Below are 13,933 nucleotides of genomic sequence, written 5' to 3'. Positions count from 1 at the left end.
GGAACCGGGACAGTCAGAGAACCATAAGCAGTTAGAACTACTTTGGAAAAAAAATGGATGGGTAATTAAGCACTAAGCTCAGCACATCTTCTCACCTCACTAACTTTAGCTTCAAAACAACAGGAAGGAAGGAAGGAAGGAAACAGGAAGGAAGGAAAGTAGGTAATTGTTTAAATTTAAGAAAATTAATTTCCTGACACTCTCATGTGGATATTGAGTTATACTGATGATTTTACTTCATTTTATTTAAAAATTTATATCCTTTTTCATTTCTCAAGGAGTATGTTTAGAGGCCAACCCATGTTAGAAGAAAGCTAAAAACAGATAAAGTCTTACTACCTTCTACAGGGTAAATAGTTTTTCTTCAGGGATAAGGCTCTCTACTAAAGTTTAAAAAAAAATTCAGGGGCACCTGGGTGGCTCAGTCAGTTGAGCATCTTTGGCTCGGGTCCCCAGGACAGAGTCCCGCATTGGGCTCCCTGCTCAGCAGGGAGTCTCCTTCTCCCTCTCTCCTCCCCCCACTCATGCTCCCTCTTTCCCAAATAAATAAATAAAATCTTTAAAAAAAAAATTCAACCAGGTCAATTAGTTCTTATACAAGGACATAATAAATATCACAAAGGACCATTATTCTATTAAATTAGTATTTTAAAGAAAAGCCTACTGCACAGATGACAAATTATATGACTCTGTAATATAGTGAAGCAAGATCTCTTCTCTGAGCCACAAAATGGACTATCTTATTCTGGAAATCTGGGTCATTTCTCCTTGCCTTTCAGATAAGCAAATGTTTCAGCATCCACATTCCAGACTTCTGATGTACTATCTGGAAGTCCTAAGATAACAAGTGAGTTTCAATACTTCAACCTATAACCTGCTTATATCAATGGGACCTTAGGTTACTTACAACTTGGCACCTGTAGGATGAAAAACGAGTTTTCAAGTAGGATAGGCTAGTGAACTGAGAATCATTTTAATAAAAATGTTTTAAATACTGCCCACTTAGTTCCCATCAATTTAGCATGTTGATGAGTCTGTATGTGTCTGCTGGCAAATAATATAACCCTATAAATAATTAGGTCCCTAATGCACCAAAAACTACACATTTTTCTGTTGTTGTTAAGTGCTCAACAAGTCAGTGAAATAGGCTATTAATCCTTGTACTGGACATTTCAGTCTTGGCTTCAAAGCTCAGATCATTCAACACCGATGGTCAGATATGTGATTGGCTTTCACTACTGAGTTTCAGGAAATTTAGCTACGAAGTTTAGGAGTTGCAACACATACCTAGACTCTATGTCTATTTAAAATAGTAGAGTTTAGTAGCCAGCTTACCTTTTTCTAGATATTCCTCCAACCCCCGACGTCGGGCATCTAGTTGCTGTTCTGATAAAGAAAATGGCCACTTCCCTGGAAGTCGGGGAAATGTAAAGTTGGCAAACTCTCTCTTCAGGTTCTGATGTAGGATGGCAAACTCCCGGTACCGCTTAGAACACAGCTGCCTCCCTGCCATATAAACATTGTATACCTGGTGAGGGGAAAGAACAAAAAAAAAAAAAAAAAGAAAAGAAAAGAAAAGAAAAGAAAAAAAAAGCCTACTTACTACAAATTAAATCACAGAATCATCTAAAATAAAACACAGACCGGTAACTGGTGAGGTATATTCTGCTATGTACTTAACAGACAATGTGTTCAAGGTCATTGTAAAATAAGGCTAACTTTTAATTAACATGCCAGAAATGATATATGTACAAAAGAGTGCTACTCCTTTCAAGTGGCCCATAATCTTATTTTTGCTATTAAAATCACCTCCGATACATTGTTTTAAATATCTTCAAAGGCAATTATCAGCTTTTATGAGTGGACTTTTATTAGTGAGGACGTACTATAAAGCAATGTGACTGATACTTGTGTGTAGCCCAAACATCCAGAGGAAGGTCTAAAAATGATCTAAGTAACAGTAGTATTTTGTTAGCAAAGTGTCTTTGTTGCAAAAACTCCTTTCCTGGGATCCCTGGGTGGTGCAGCAGTTTAGCGCCTGCCTTTGGCCCAGGGCGCGATCCTGGAGACCCGGGATCAAATCCCACATTGAGCTCCCTGCATGGAGCCTGCTTCTCCCTCTGCCTATGTCTCTGCCTCTCTCTCTCTCTCTCTCTCTCTCTCTCTCTCTCTGTGACTATCATGAATAAATAAATAAAATCTTAAAAAAAAAAACTCCTTTCCTGAAGTCAGATATCTTTAGTTTTGTTCTTCCTTCCATCATTAAAACAGGGTTAACAAAAAGTTGAAGAATAAACGTATTTTAAGGACCACCTTGTAATTACAAAGAATTAATAATCCTCATGAAGAAATGGTTAGAGATTTTTGTCTATTGTTCATAGATACATGCCAAGCTTCCAGAACAGGGTGTGGAACATAGCAGACACTCAGGAAATATTTGATGAAGAAATAAACGGATATACGTGAAATTCTTGAATATGTACCCTCATAAAGGAAAGGGAGAGAATGTGCAATCCAAAAACATCTAATAATTCCTCTGTATTCTTAGAACATACAAATGAGGCAGAGATGGAAAAACTGGCCCCTAATCATATTTACTGGTTTTGCAAAAGTCATTCCAAATTTCAAATGTGCAAAAAACAGATCATCTACTCATGGAATCAAGAGTTAATCACCGAGAATGCATGAGCCAAAGCCTTTCCTTCAAAGCTCAAGAAGTTATCTTTCCCATGCTTCTGTGATTTAGGAAGCATGAATTAAATGCAAACATAAAATAATTTATTCATTCAAGACTCCTCTCCCCTAATACCCCACCTATGATTCCTTCCTCAATTAAAAGCAGAGCCTCTAATCACTATGCAACAGTCTCCAGAGAGGAGTATGATCCTGATCAATGAGCTTTCTTCCTGTGATTATCACTCAAAGTTGTAATTGTCATGGATCACATATATTATGAAGCACTCCAATCACTGCCTCCTGAGGTACAAATGCATAAAATGAAGAAGAGCATTCCCCTTAGAACAATACCACAGTTCTCTTCAGGGCCGGAAGTCTTAGAAAGTCTTATTCAGTCAACCTGGTCTTGTATACTTCCTTCTCAAACTAAGCTATCCAAATTTCTCAATAACAGCGTCATTCCTTTGCTTAAAAAGAAGTCTATAACACTAAGGGTGATATATATCAGCCTGAGTTCCTCATACTAGGAAGGAAGGGAGGGAGGTAAAACTAGTTAATGACACTTCGGTTCAAAGATATTCCTCAATGTCTTTTTCCAAAGAAGAGTAGAGTTAAGTCTTTGATGATGCACATGAAGACTATGACTGCATTTCTTCAAAGGTGATCACATGAGTGATCTCAAGTCCAGTAAAACATTTCCTTAGGGCAAAAAGAACCCTACGGCCTGAGAGGCCTTTGTGATAATTTCAACAAGAAACCTGAAAAGATTCAACTTGCAACTTCTTATAAAGTGAGAAGAGTAACATCAAATAGACTTTCACTTAAGTCCTCACCACTCTCAATTTAAATGTGACATCAAAGGGTACAGAAATATAAATAGTATGCCCTGATAGTCTTTTTTTTTTTTTTTTTAAGATTTACTTATTTATTTGACACAGAGAGAAAGAGCACACACAGAGAGAGGAAGAAGCAGACTCCCCAGTGAGCATGGAGCTCAACTGGGGCTTGATCCCAGGACCTCAAGATCATGACCCGAGCCAAAGGCAGATGCCCAACCGACTGAGCCACCCAGGCATCTGACAATTCTGTAGTACTTTGATGTAAATAGGAATGGCTTCCACAGGAGCCAAACCATTTTTAAATTAACTGTGCTTAGCAAATGAAAAACATACTAAAATAGGTACCAACAGAGACTGCATTGTTCTTCACTGGTCCTTAAAATTAACCAAGATCTATATAGTATTCCTATTTCCCTGGTTTGGACACACTCATTTGCCAAAAACAAAACAAAACAAAACAAAACAAAACAAAACAAAAAAAAGACTGATTCACTTAATGCATTCTGGGATCTTTCCACTTGCATTTTTTTAAAAAAAGATTTTATTTATTTATTCGTGAGAGACACAGAGAGGCAGAGACACAGGCAGAGGGAGAAGCAAGCTCCCCACAGGGAGCCTGATGTGGGACTCCAGCTCAGGACCCCAGGATCACGATCTGAGCCAAAGACAGATGCTCAACCACTGAGCCACCTGGGTGCTTCCACCTTAATTTAAACCCTAAGACTGGCTGGCTTATAAATGGAATAGATGAAGTTATTCTAGCTTGTGACAGTACACTGAATTTAATGATCACTGGTCACTTTCTGATCTGACTATATCCTATAAGACTTCAAAAGTTGGGGTGTTCACACTACAATGCCAGCTGTCTGAAGCAACAAATTTCTTTTTTTTTTTTTTTTTGTTTCATACTAGTTTGTTTAGGGGTACCATTTTCACTGCTAATAGATTTTATGTATTTCTCATATGCTTCTTCACTCATTAATTCATCCAATTCTTAAAGATTACTGAGTATTATCTTGACCACCCAATCTTCTTCATAAAAGGGTATGTTGACAAGTACTGGGTTTTCTGCAAGAGTTTCATTAATTTCAGTTGCTTCTCCTGATAGAGAATAGAGTTCACTAGCAGTTTCCACTTTCCAAAGCACCAAACTCATCATTTGTTCAATTTTGTCCCAATTTCAGGTTAAGACTACATTAAACAACATCTACCAGAGTTTTCTGTGCAAAACTGCTGAATCTCACCCTTCCAATACCATTATCTGTTGCTACCCATTCATGTTTGTCTGTGAATATACACATGGAGAGCAGAGTAGAGCCTGTGCACAGAGTCCAGACAGCACCTGCCCTCAGGCTCCTGGGGAGGGCAGGCAGGACGTGTTGAGCTGGGAGGCAGCCCACAAGCTGCACCCAGCATGCTCAGCACCGCTCCTAGTGCCATCAACAAGTTTCAGTCCTCTTGAGTTCCTCTTTGCTTAGTAAGAACCCAAAAGGAAAATGGCATGACGTATAGTATAGGTGGGGAAAGTGTAAAACTCATCCATCAGTGGTCTAATCTTGTTTCTCTGGATTCTGCAAGTCTAAGATTCAAAATTTATGGGATGCCTCGGTGGCTTAGCTGTTAATTGTCTGCCTTCGACTCAGGGCGTGATCCTGGAGTCCTGGGATAGAGTCCCACATCGGGCTCCCTGCATGGAGCCTGCTTCTCCCTCTACCTATGTCTCTGCCTCTCTTTCTGTCTCTCTCATGAATAAATAAATAATTTTTAAAAATTCAGCTTCAAAATAATTTCTAATATGTAAATGCTGAAAATTCATGCCATGCTGTTTCTCTCTCTAGCCTCATGATTTAATTCTATGTAATGAATGCCAGAAGATGGTAACTGATACATTCTTTTCTTTCTCTTTTTCTTAAATAGGCTTCATGCCCAATGTGGGGCTTGAATTCACAACCTTGAGATCAAGTCTCGTGCTCTACTGAGCCAGCCAGGAGCCCTGTAACTGATAAAATCTTACAATGAGCACAACCCTAGTAACAGGGAAAGCAATTCTAGTAATATCTGGATTCTATTCCTCTGCATTCAGTAGGAAAACCAAAATCCCAGATATCAGAGATCTTCATTTTGTTAGTTCCTTAACCCCCACCTATAGATTTCTTAAGGCTTTTAAATGATAATGCCTCATCCTATATAGGTTCTGATATTCAAAAAGTTCTTATTTTCTCAAATCTCTAGTAACTAACAGAATTGTGCTACTGAACACAAAAAGAGTATCTCCTTATATAATGCAAAAGTTATTAGGGAAAAAAAATAGCATGACGACATTTTGGCCATGGCAATACCACCACTCAGGTTCAGCTTCCAAAAGTAAAATATAAGCTGTCCTGGTTCCTACTATTGATCTAGATGAATCTTCAATGTACATTATGACCAACAAATTGTTTCCAACACCACCCTGCCATTTAATCTTATTTTTAGCTGAAAATTCATCTTTAAAAAGACTACATTATTTGCCATTCACAAGCTGCTTATTAAGCAAAAGGAAATACAGTACTCTTAGTTGATTTCTGGGTAAATCAGGGGAGATTTCTTAACTCAGGGGTTTTTCCCAAAGGCTCCTTCTTGGAAATAAAAAAGCATAAAGGCCACAATATGCTCTTAAATAACTTAGGTTCCTTGTGTGTGCACACATGCACGCATATGTGTATTTCCCTAAGAAGGATTATAAATGGTCTCTGTTACTTTTATTTCTTTATTTGGACCGAACTGGATTAATCATAATCCTTGGTTCACAATACAGTCTCATTATGGCAAGCTCTTTATTTGGATATTTAATTAGTTATTCTTGGCCTTGTAAAAAGTGAACTGTAAGCTAAGACCCTGATAATTTCTAACCATAGTCTCCACCAACTTCATCATCCCCTCTCCCTGCTTCCCTGACCCCCAAACTCAACCATGTTTATCATTCTCTTGCTTTTCTTTTTATTGTACTTTCCTGTATTTATATGTAATTCTTAAATTTGTACTTTTTTATTTTAACTTTTAAGAGGTATTTTAGTTTTACTGCAATATTACAAAAAAAATTCTTGCCATTTGCAAAGACATGGATGGAACTAGAAGGTATTACGCTAAGTGAAATAAGTCAGAGAAAAATGTCATATGATTTCACTCTATATGGAATTTAAGAAACAAAACAGATGAACATGGGGGAAGGGAAGAAAAAAATAAAGATAAAAATTGGGGGGGAGGCAAACTATAAGAGACACTGAACTCTAGGAAATAAACAGAGGGTTGCTGGGGAGTGGGGGATGGGATAATTGGGTGAAGGGCAACAAGGAGGGCACTTGATGTAATGAGCACTGCGTGTTATATGCAACTGATGAATCACTAAATTCTACCTCTGAAACTAATTTTTTACAAAGGGGGTATTTTAGTTTTATAAAAAGGTTATCATGCAGAGTGAGACCTTCCATGGATTATCTTTTCCCTTGGTCTCATCCACAATGTTACATACCTGTGTGGTTTATTCTGTTGTATATAACAGCTTGTTGTTTTGTTTATATATATATATATATATATATATATATATATATATATATATTTAAAGATTTTATTTATTCACTCATGAGAGACAGAGAGAGAAAGGCAGACACACAGGCAGAGGGAGAAGCAGGCTCCATGCAGGAAGCCCGATGTGGGACCGGATCCTGGGACCCCGGATCACACCCTGAGCCAAAGGCAGACACTCAACCGCTGAGCCACCCAGGTGTCCCTGTTGTTTTGCTTTTTAAGTCTCTGTTATTCCGCTGATGGCACTTCAGTTGTTGCCAGGATTTTTGCGATCTTGAACAAATATTGCTATGAAATTGTACACATGCCCCCTGCTGTACATCTGTAGGAGATTCTCTTGGGTATACTCAAAGTAGAACTGCAAGGTTATAAAGTATGTGAATAACCAACCTAAAGAGATAATGTCAAACTATAAGCTAAAATGGTTACATCAATTTATACTCCTTTCAGTAAACCATAAAAAGATCCTGTTATTCTTGCCAATGGGGAATGAGTGTGAAAAGATTTCTCACTGTGGTCCTAATTTACATTTCTCTAGTTTCATCTCATCATGTTGATCATCTCTTCACATATTTATTTGGTCATGTAAGTGTCCTCTTCTGCAAAATACACATTCATATATGTTGCCCAGTACTACATCGAGTTTTTGTGCTTTTCTCATTGATTTGTAGAGTTCTTTATAAATTCTTGAAATAATCTTTTTCATGTGTGTATGTTGTATCTTCTCCTGCATCATTTGTCATCTCACTTTATTAAGTGACTTGATTTTTAAAATTTCTCAGTTTTGGGATCCCTGGGTGGCGCAGCAGTTTAGCGCCTGCCTTTGGCCCAGGGCGCGATCCTGGAGACCCAGGATCGAATCCCACATCGGGCTCCCGGTGCATGGAGCCTGCTTCTCCCTCTGCCTGTGTCTCTGCCTGTCTCTCTCTCTCTGTGTGACTATCATAAATAAATAAAAATTAAAAAATAAAATAAATAAATCTTTTAAAAAAAATTTCTCAGTTTTATGGAGTCTCATTTATCAATATTTTAGTGCCATTGTTTTCTGTATTAAATTCTTATACCCAGAATCAATAACCTATTCACTTATACTTTCTACTACGAGATTCTAATTTTTTTATTTTGTCACTTAAGTCCTTAATCCATCTGGAATCAATTTTTCTAAATAGTATGAAGCAGGGTTCTATTGGTATTTCTTTTAAAATCAAGAATACTGAAAATCAAATTTAAATTGAATTACCTATAAATAAAAATATTCTGCTTTTATAGGATAATCTGGGAATTCTGAATGATCTAGAATTAACCTCCCACAGTAAACACCTAGAAAACTGGGGAAAACATAGGAAACATCTATTTTTGGATACTGGATAACAGGCAACTAAGAACTGTGATTCCCTGAGAAAAGAGAAACAAACAGGATGAGCCTTAACCATAACCCAGGCTTTCTGTCTAGAGGTAACGCCTGCACTGCAGCTCAGACAGGGGCATCCAAACTATGGCAACTTCACTGAGTTGTGGAGAAAAGAGTCTAGGTAGAGTTCAGATAGGCCAAAGCAGGTAGGATTTGTAGGACAGAATACACAAGAGGAGGCAGCTAGAGACAAGAGCTCTAGAAACCTGCATAGGATCCCCTTGAATTCTGGTTAAATAGTAATTTGAACAAAGAACTATTAAGGGTGAGCTATAAAAATAACAATTACTGGAGTTCAAAGAGCATCTGGAATCATTTGACTTCCCTCCAGCTAGAATAAAGAGAACTCCCTTGAATCTCCAGGGCATTCAAAAGAATTCAAAAGGGTCGTGCTTTACAAGTAGAGGTGAATTAGCTCTGGAGTAAAAGCTACTCTATGCTCACCCTAAAAGAGCTTAAAAACAAACCTGAAAAGGGATCAAAGTAATCTGTAAGTAATTTAACTGCATGCCAGAATAAAAGAAAGAAAGAAAGAGAGAGAGAGAGAGAGAGAGAGAGAGAGAGAGAGAGAAAGGAAGGAAGGGAGGGAGGGAGGGAGGGAGGGAGGGAGATTCTTTAAAGGAATATAACAAAATCTAATACAGAATAACATTAAATTAACAGGGTCCAATATCACATCAAAAATTATCAGACATATAAAGAAGCATGAAAATTTGACCTATAAGCAGGAGAAAACTCCAGGCAGTAGAAACAGAACAGACAGAAATAAAAGTAGTAGCAGACAAATATATCAAGCAGTTATCTTTGGCTGCTTCTATCTAGGATTTAGGAAACTGCAAGAACAGTAATCCCACACCAGATATAAGAGATTTCCCATGCACGTGCAAGTCTTCCCCCTGGGCCTCTTGTGCTCACAATAAAGACTAGGGACAGAGCAGGACATTAGAAATGGGCTACTGTGGCAGCCTAGGCATGAGAGAGGTGATTGGCAATTGTTGGGGGACAGACACAATGCCCTATCTCCCCTAGACCCTTTCTCTTCTATTAAGCAAAAGCCTTAAGTCTTAAGGTGATGGGCAGCAAATCTTTTCATACAGAGGGCAACTGGCAAAGATCCATTGCTTCTGGAAAAAAGTAAAGCAAAACCCCTCTACTCCTTACTCCTGGTGAGAGGCAGGAAATTATTGTAGGCCCAAGTTCCTATATTGATACTAAGTAGAGGTCTGCTATAGCTGGGGAGGGACAAGCAACAATTCCAAGACTAACCACAGACACACGGCAGAGTTTCACTGTGATAAGGAAGAAGGGCAGAAAAATGAAAAAAGCCTCACTCCCAAGACATAGGCAGAGAGTATCTGTAGACCTGTCTAAAATGGAAGCTGGCCCAGACAACAGAGAACCCCTACTACAAATCTGGTCTAAATAAAAAGCAAGAACAGTCCACCAGTGACGGAGAGGCAAAGACGGAGAGAACTTGTCTGTGGTGCAGGCATGCAGGCGTGGCTAAAAGCTGGGAGGGAAAGGTGAGCAGAACACAGAAAAACAGAGCCTCTAATCCCAGCTCCTACTCTAAGCACAAAGCAGCCTATTATTAAAGGGATTTGAAGCCTATGGCACAATAAAGGTACCAAAAGCCAAACAATACCCAAATTGAACCTACTGACTCAATCCCCTAACAGAAGACATATGCATATTTTTGGGTTCAAATACTATTTACTTCAGTCTCTACTTTTCTACACATGATGCCTGGAACTCATTCATATTTTATAGGACAAAAAAGGAAGACAAAAAAACCCCACTTATGTCAAGAGACAGGCAATCTCAGAGATAGGTGTCAAATCCATCAGACAGGGACCTTAAAATAACCATGATTCATACATTATAAGATCTAATGGAAAAAGCAGACAACATGTATAAATAGATGGAGAATTTCAAAGGAAATGATAGAAGTAAAAAACTCAACATCAGAACTGAAGGATTTTTCTGACAAGTTCAACAGTAGATTAGACATAGCTGAGGAAATAATCAGTGAACTTGAAAATAGGGTAATAGGCCTGGGGGGAGGCAGGCCGGGTCTTGCTAGGTTGGGTGTGCATGCAAGCTTGGGCAATGTGACTCGTGCAGCTGGGGCCTATGTCCGGGTGAACATATTCTGTGCAGTGTTTACAGTTCTCTCCCCTGTGTGGCTGCAGCTTGGGCCTTGCCTGATCAGCTCAATCATGGCTTCAGCTTTGGAAGAGCTACAGAAAGATCTAGAAGAGGTGAAGGTACTTCTAGAAAAGGCCAATAGAAAAAGAGTATGTGATGCCCTTAAAGCTGAAAAATCCAAGATCAAGATAGAAATCAAGAACAAGATGCAGCAGAAATCACAGAGAAAGGCAGAACTTTTTGACAATGAGAAGCCAGCTGCTATGGTTGCTCCCATTACAACAGGATATACAGTGAAAATCAGTAATTACAGATAGGATCAATCAGATAAATTTGTGAAAATTAAATTACCTTAACTGGAGTTCAAGTCCCCACTGAGAATGTGCAAGTGCATCTCACAGAGAAGTGATTTGATCTTTTGGTAAAGAATCTAAATGGGAAGAGAGTTATTCCATGATAGTGAACAATCTCTTAAAACCCAGCTCTGTGGAAGGCAGTTCAAAAAAAGTCAGGACAGATACAGTTCTTCTTTAATGTAGAAAGCAAGCAGAAAACACACAGTGGGACTATCTGACTCAGATTGAAAAAGAATGTAAAGAGAAAGAAAAGCCCTCCTATGACACTGAAATAGATCCTAATGAGGGACTGATGAACCTGCTAAAAGAAATTTATGAAGATGGAGATGATCATATGAAGTGAACATCAAAAGAGAAGCAAGCCAAAGGAGACACAGAATTTTAAGACTCTTAAAGTCATTTTGGGAACTGTGATGTGGAAATATTGATGTTTCCAAAAAAGAAATGTTGGTGAGCTGCACGGATAACTACTTAACAGCTGCCTTCTAAGTAAAGACAGTGAATTCTCCCATTTCCTCCTGGAGGATTTATTTAAATAAAATATGCTTATTAAACATTTCCTCTAAAGATGGTTTCCTTAGTAATCTGGACATTTGTATTCTTGTGTGAAATGTAAAAAAGCATGTCTTGCCTAATGATAATGCCACATTGTGCATGTTTTTGTTCAGCTAAGAGGTAGAAAAGTTCTTGTTTGCCTATAAGTTCCTGAAAATCAGCTCCCACCAACATAAGAGTAAGTAAAAATAAAACCTGAATTTTTGCATTAAAAAAAAACAGGGTAGGGACATCTGGGTGGCTCAGAGGTTGGGTGTCTGCCTTTGGCTCTGGGTGTGATCCCAGGCCCCGGGATTGGGTTCCACATCGGCCTCTTTGCAAGGAGCCTGCTTCTCCCTCTGCCCATGTCTCTGCTCTCACTCTCTCTCTCTGTATCTCTCATAAATAATTAAATAGGATCCTATTAAAAAAAAGAAAACAAAACAGGGTAATAAAAATAAAGCAAAAAAAGAAAAAAAGAAAAAATAAATAAAGCATCCAAAAGCTGTAGGACAATATTGAACAGCCTAACATACATGTAATTGGAATCTCAGAAGGACAAGAGAAAAAGAACACAGCTAAAGAAATATCTGGTGAGGGCAGTCCCGGTGGCTCAGCGGTTTAGCACCACCTTCAGCCCAGTGCATGATCCTGGAGACCCATGATCGAGTCCCACGTTGGCCTCCCTGCATGGAGCCTGCTTCTCCCTCTGCCTCTCTCTCTCTCTCTCTCTCTGTGTCTCTCATGAATGAATAAATAAAATCTTAAAAAAAAAAAAAAAGAAATATCTGATGACATACTGAGAATTTTTGAAAAATAGTAAGATATCAAACCACAGATCTATAAAATTTAGGAAACTCCAAGCAGGATAAATACCAAGAAAGACTTAGTTTTGAAGTTTAAAAACTTTGAAGGTAACTAAAAGGGGCTAAAGCATTACATAGAGAGGAACAAAAACTAAAACAAGCAGGCCTCTCACTTCTCGTCAGACACTATGCAGGCCAGAACAACAGAGTCACATTTTTAAAGTATTGACAGGAAAAAAATCATCAACTCAGAATCTTATACCAGGTAAAAATATCTTTCAAACATAAATGCAAAATAAAGACTTTTTCAGACCAACAAAAGCTAAGAGAATTCATTGCCAGCAAATCTGTACCATGAGAATATTAATGGAAATTCTTCAGGCAGAAGGAATAGGCGACCAGATGGAAATTGAATTTACACAAAGGAATGAAGGGCACCAGAAATGGTAAATATGTGGTTAAATATAAAAGAACTCTTTCCTCATTTTTAATTTCTTGAATTGTTTAAAGCAATGATAAGTAACATGGAATTTATAATACACATGGAAGTAAAATATATGACAACTGAACAAATGATGAGAGAAGGAAATGATATATGCTGTTGTAAAAGTCTTTTATTATATGAGAAGTAATACTGTATTATTTAAAGGTAATACTTCTAAAGATGAATACCATAAACCTGAAACAACCACTAATAAAATAAAACAAGTTTATCTGTAATATAATATTGGGACATAAACAGAATCATTATAAAAATACCCCAGGGGTTCATGGGTGGCTGAGTCAGTTGAGTGTCTGACTTTGATTCTGGTTCAGGTCACCTCCAGGTTGTGAGATCGAGCCGTGCATCAGGCTCTGTGCTGGGCATGGAGCCTGCTTGGGATTCTCTTTCACTCTGCCCCTCCTTGTGTGCTCTCTCTCTCTCAAAAACAAAACAAACCACACAGGGACGCCTGGGTGGCTCAGCGGTTGAGCATCTCCTCTGCCTTTGGCTCAGGATGTGATCCCAGAGTTCCAGGATGGAGTCCCACATCAGGCTCCTCCGTGGAGCCTGCTTCTCCTGCCTCTGCCTGTGTCTCTGCCTGTGTGTCTCTCATGAATAAATAAATTAAATATTGAAAAAACAAAAAACAACAAAAATGAAAACAAAAAAAAAATCTCCACTGGGGGGACTGCCTGGCTCAGTTGGTAGTGCCATGCGACCTTGATCTCAAAGTTGTAGATTTAAGCCCCATGTTGGATGTGGAGATTATTTAAAAAAAAAAAAAATTCTAAAAAAATACTCCACTAATCAAAAAGAAGGCTGGAAAGAAGGAAAAAAGGAATAAAGAACATAAGATATAGTTAATAAAGAGTAATATGGTAGACTTAAAGCTGACTATACAATAATTAAATGAAATTATAAGTAGACTATACATTCCAAATAATTATTGTTTTCATTGGATATCTTTTCCATTCACTTAATTTTTACTTATCTAAATAGATGTACTTAAGGTGAGTGTCTTAGGACAGCATATACTGTTTCTTGCTTCTTTATGCAATTTGGCAATGAAAATTAATAGCTACAAGAAAGGTGAGGGGCACCTGGGTGGCTCA

General features: G+C 38.2%; 1 protein-coding gene and 1 pseudogene across 2 annotated transcripts in view; one reads left to right on the top strand and one right to left on the bottom strand.

The window, feature by feature from the left end:
• Positions 1 to 13,933, bottom strand: part of SNX27 (sorting nexin 27) — a 73,954-nt gene that overhangs the window by 26,531 nt on the left and 33,490 nt on the right. For both annotated transcript variants that reach the window (XM_038562254.1, XM_038562255.1), the window contains exon 3: positions 1,336 to 1,528. In XM_038562254.1, coding sequence (XP_038418182.1) covers positions 1,336 to 1,528 — 193 coding nt within the window. The remainder of the gene's footprint in view (positions 1 to 1,335; positions 1,529 to 13,933) is intronic.
• LOC111090727 lies at positions 10,713 to 11,382 on the top strand (annotated as a pseudogene).

Source organism: Canis lupus, chromosome 17 (assembly GCF_011100685.1).
Source record: "Canis lupus familiaris isolate Mischka breed German Shepherd chromosome 17, alternate assembly UU_Cfam_GSD_1.0, whole genome shotgun sequence".
In the NCBI taxonomy this organism is placed as follows: Eukaryota; Metazoa; Chordata; class Mammalia; order Carnivora; family Canidae; genus Canis; species Canis lupus.
The sequence above is the reverse complement of the archived record's forward strand: the minus strand, read 5'-3'. Positions and strand labels throughout refer to the sequence as shown.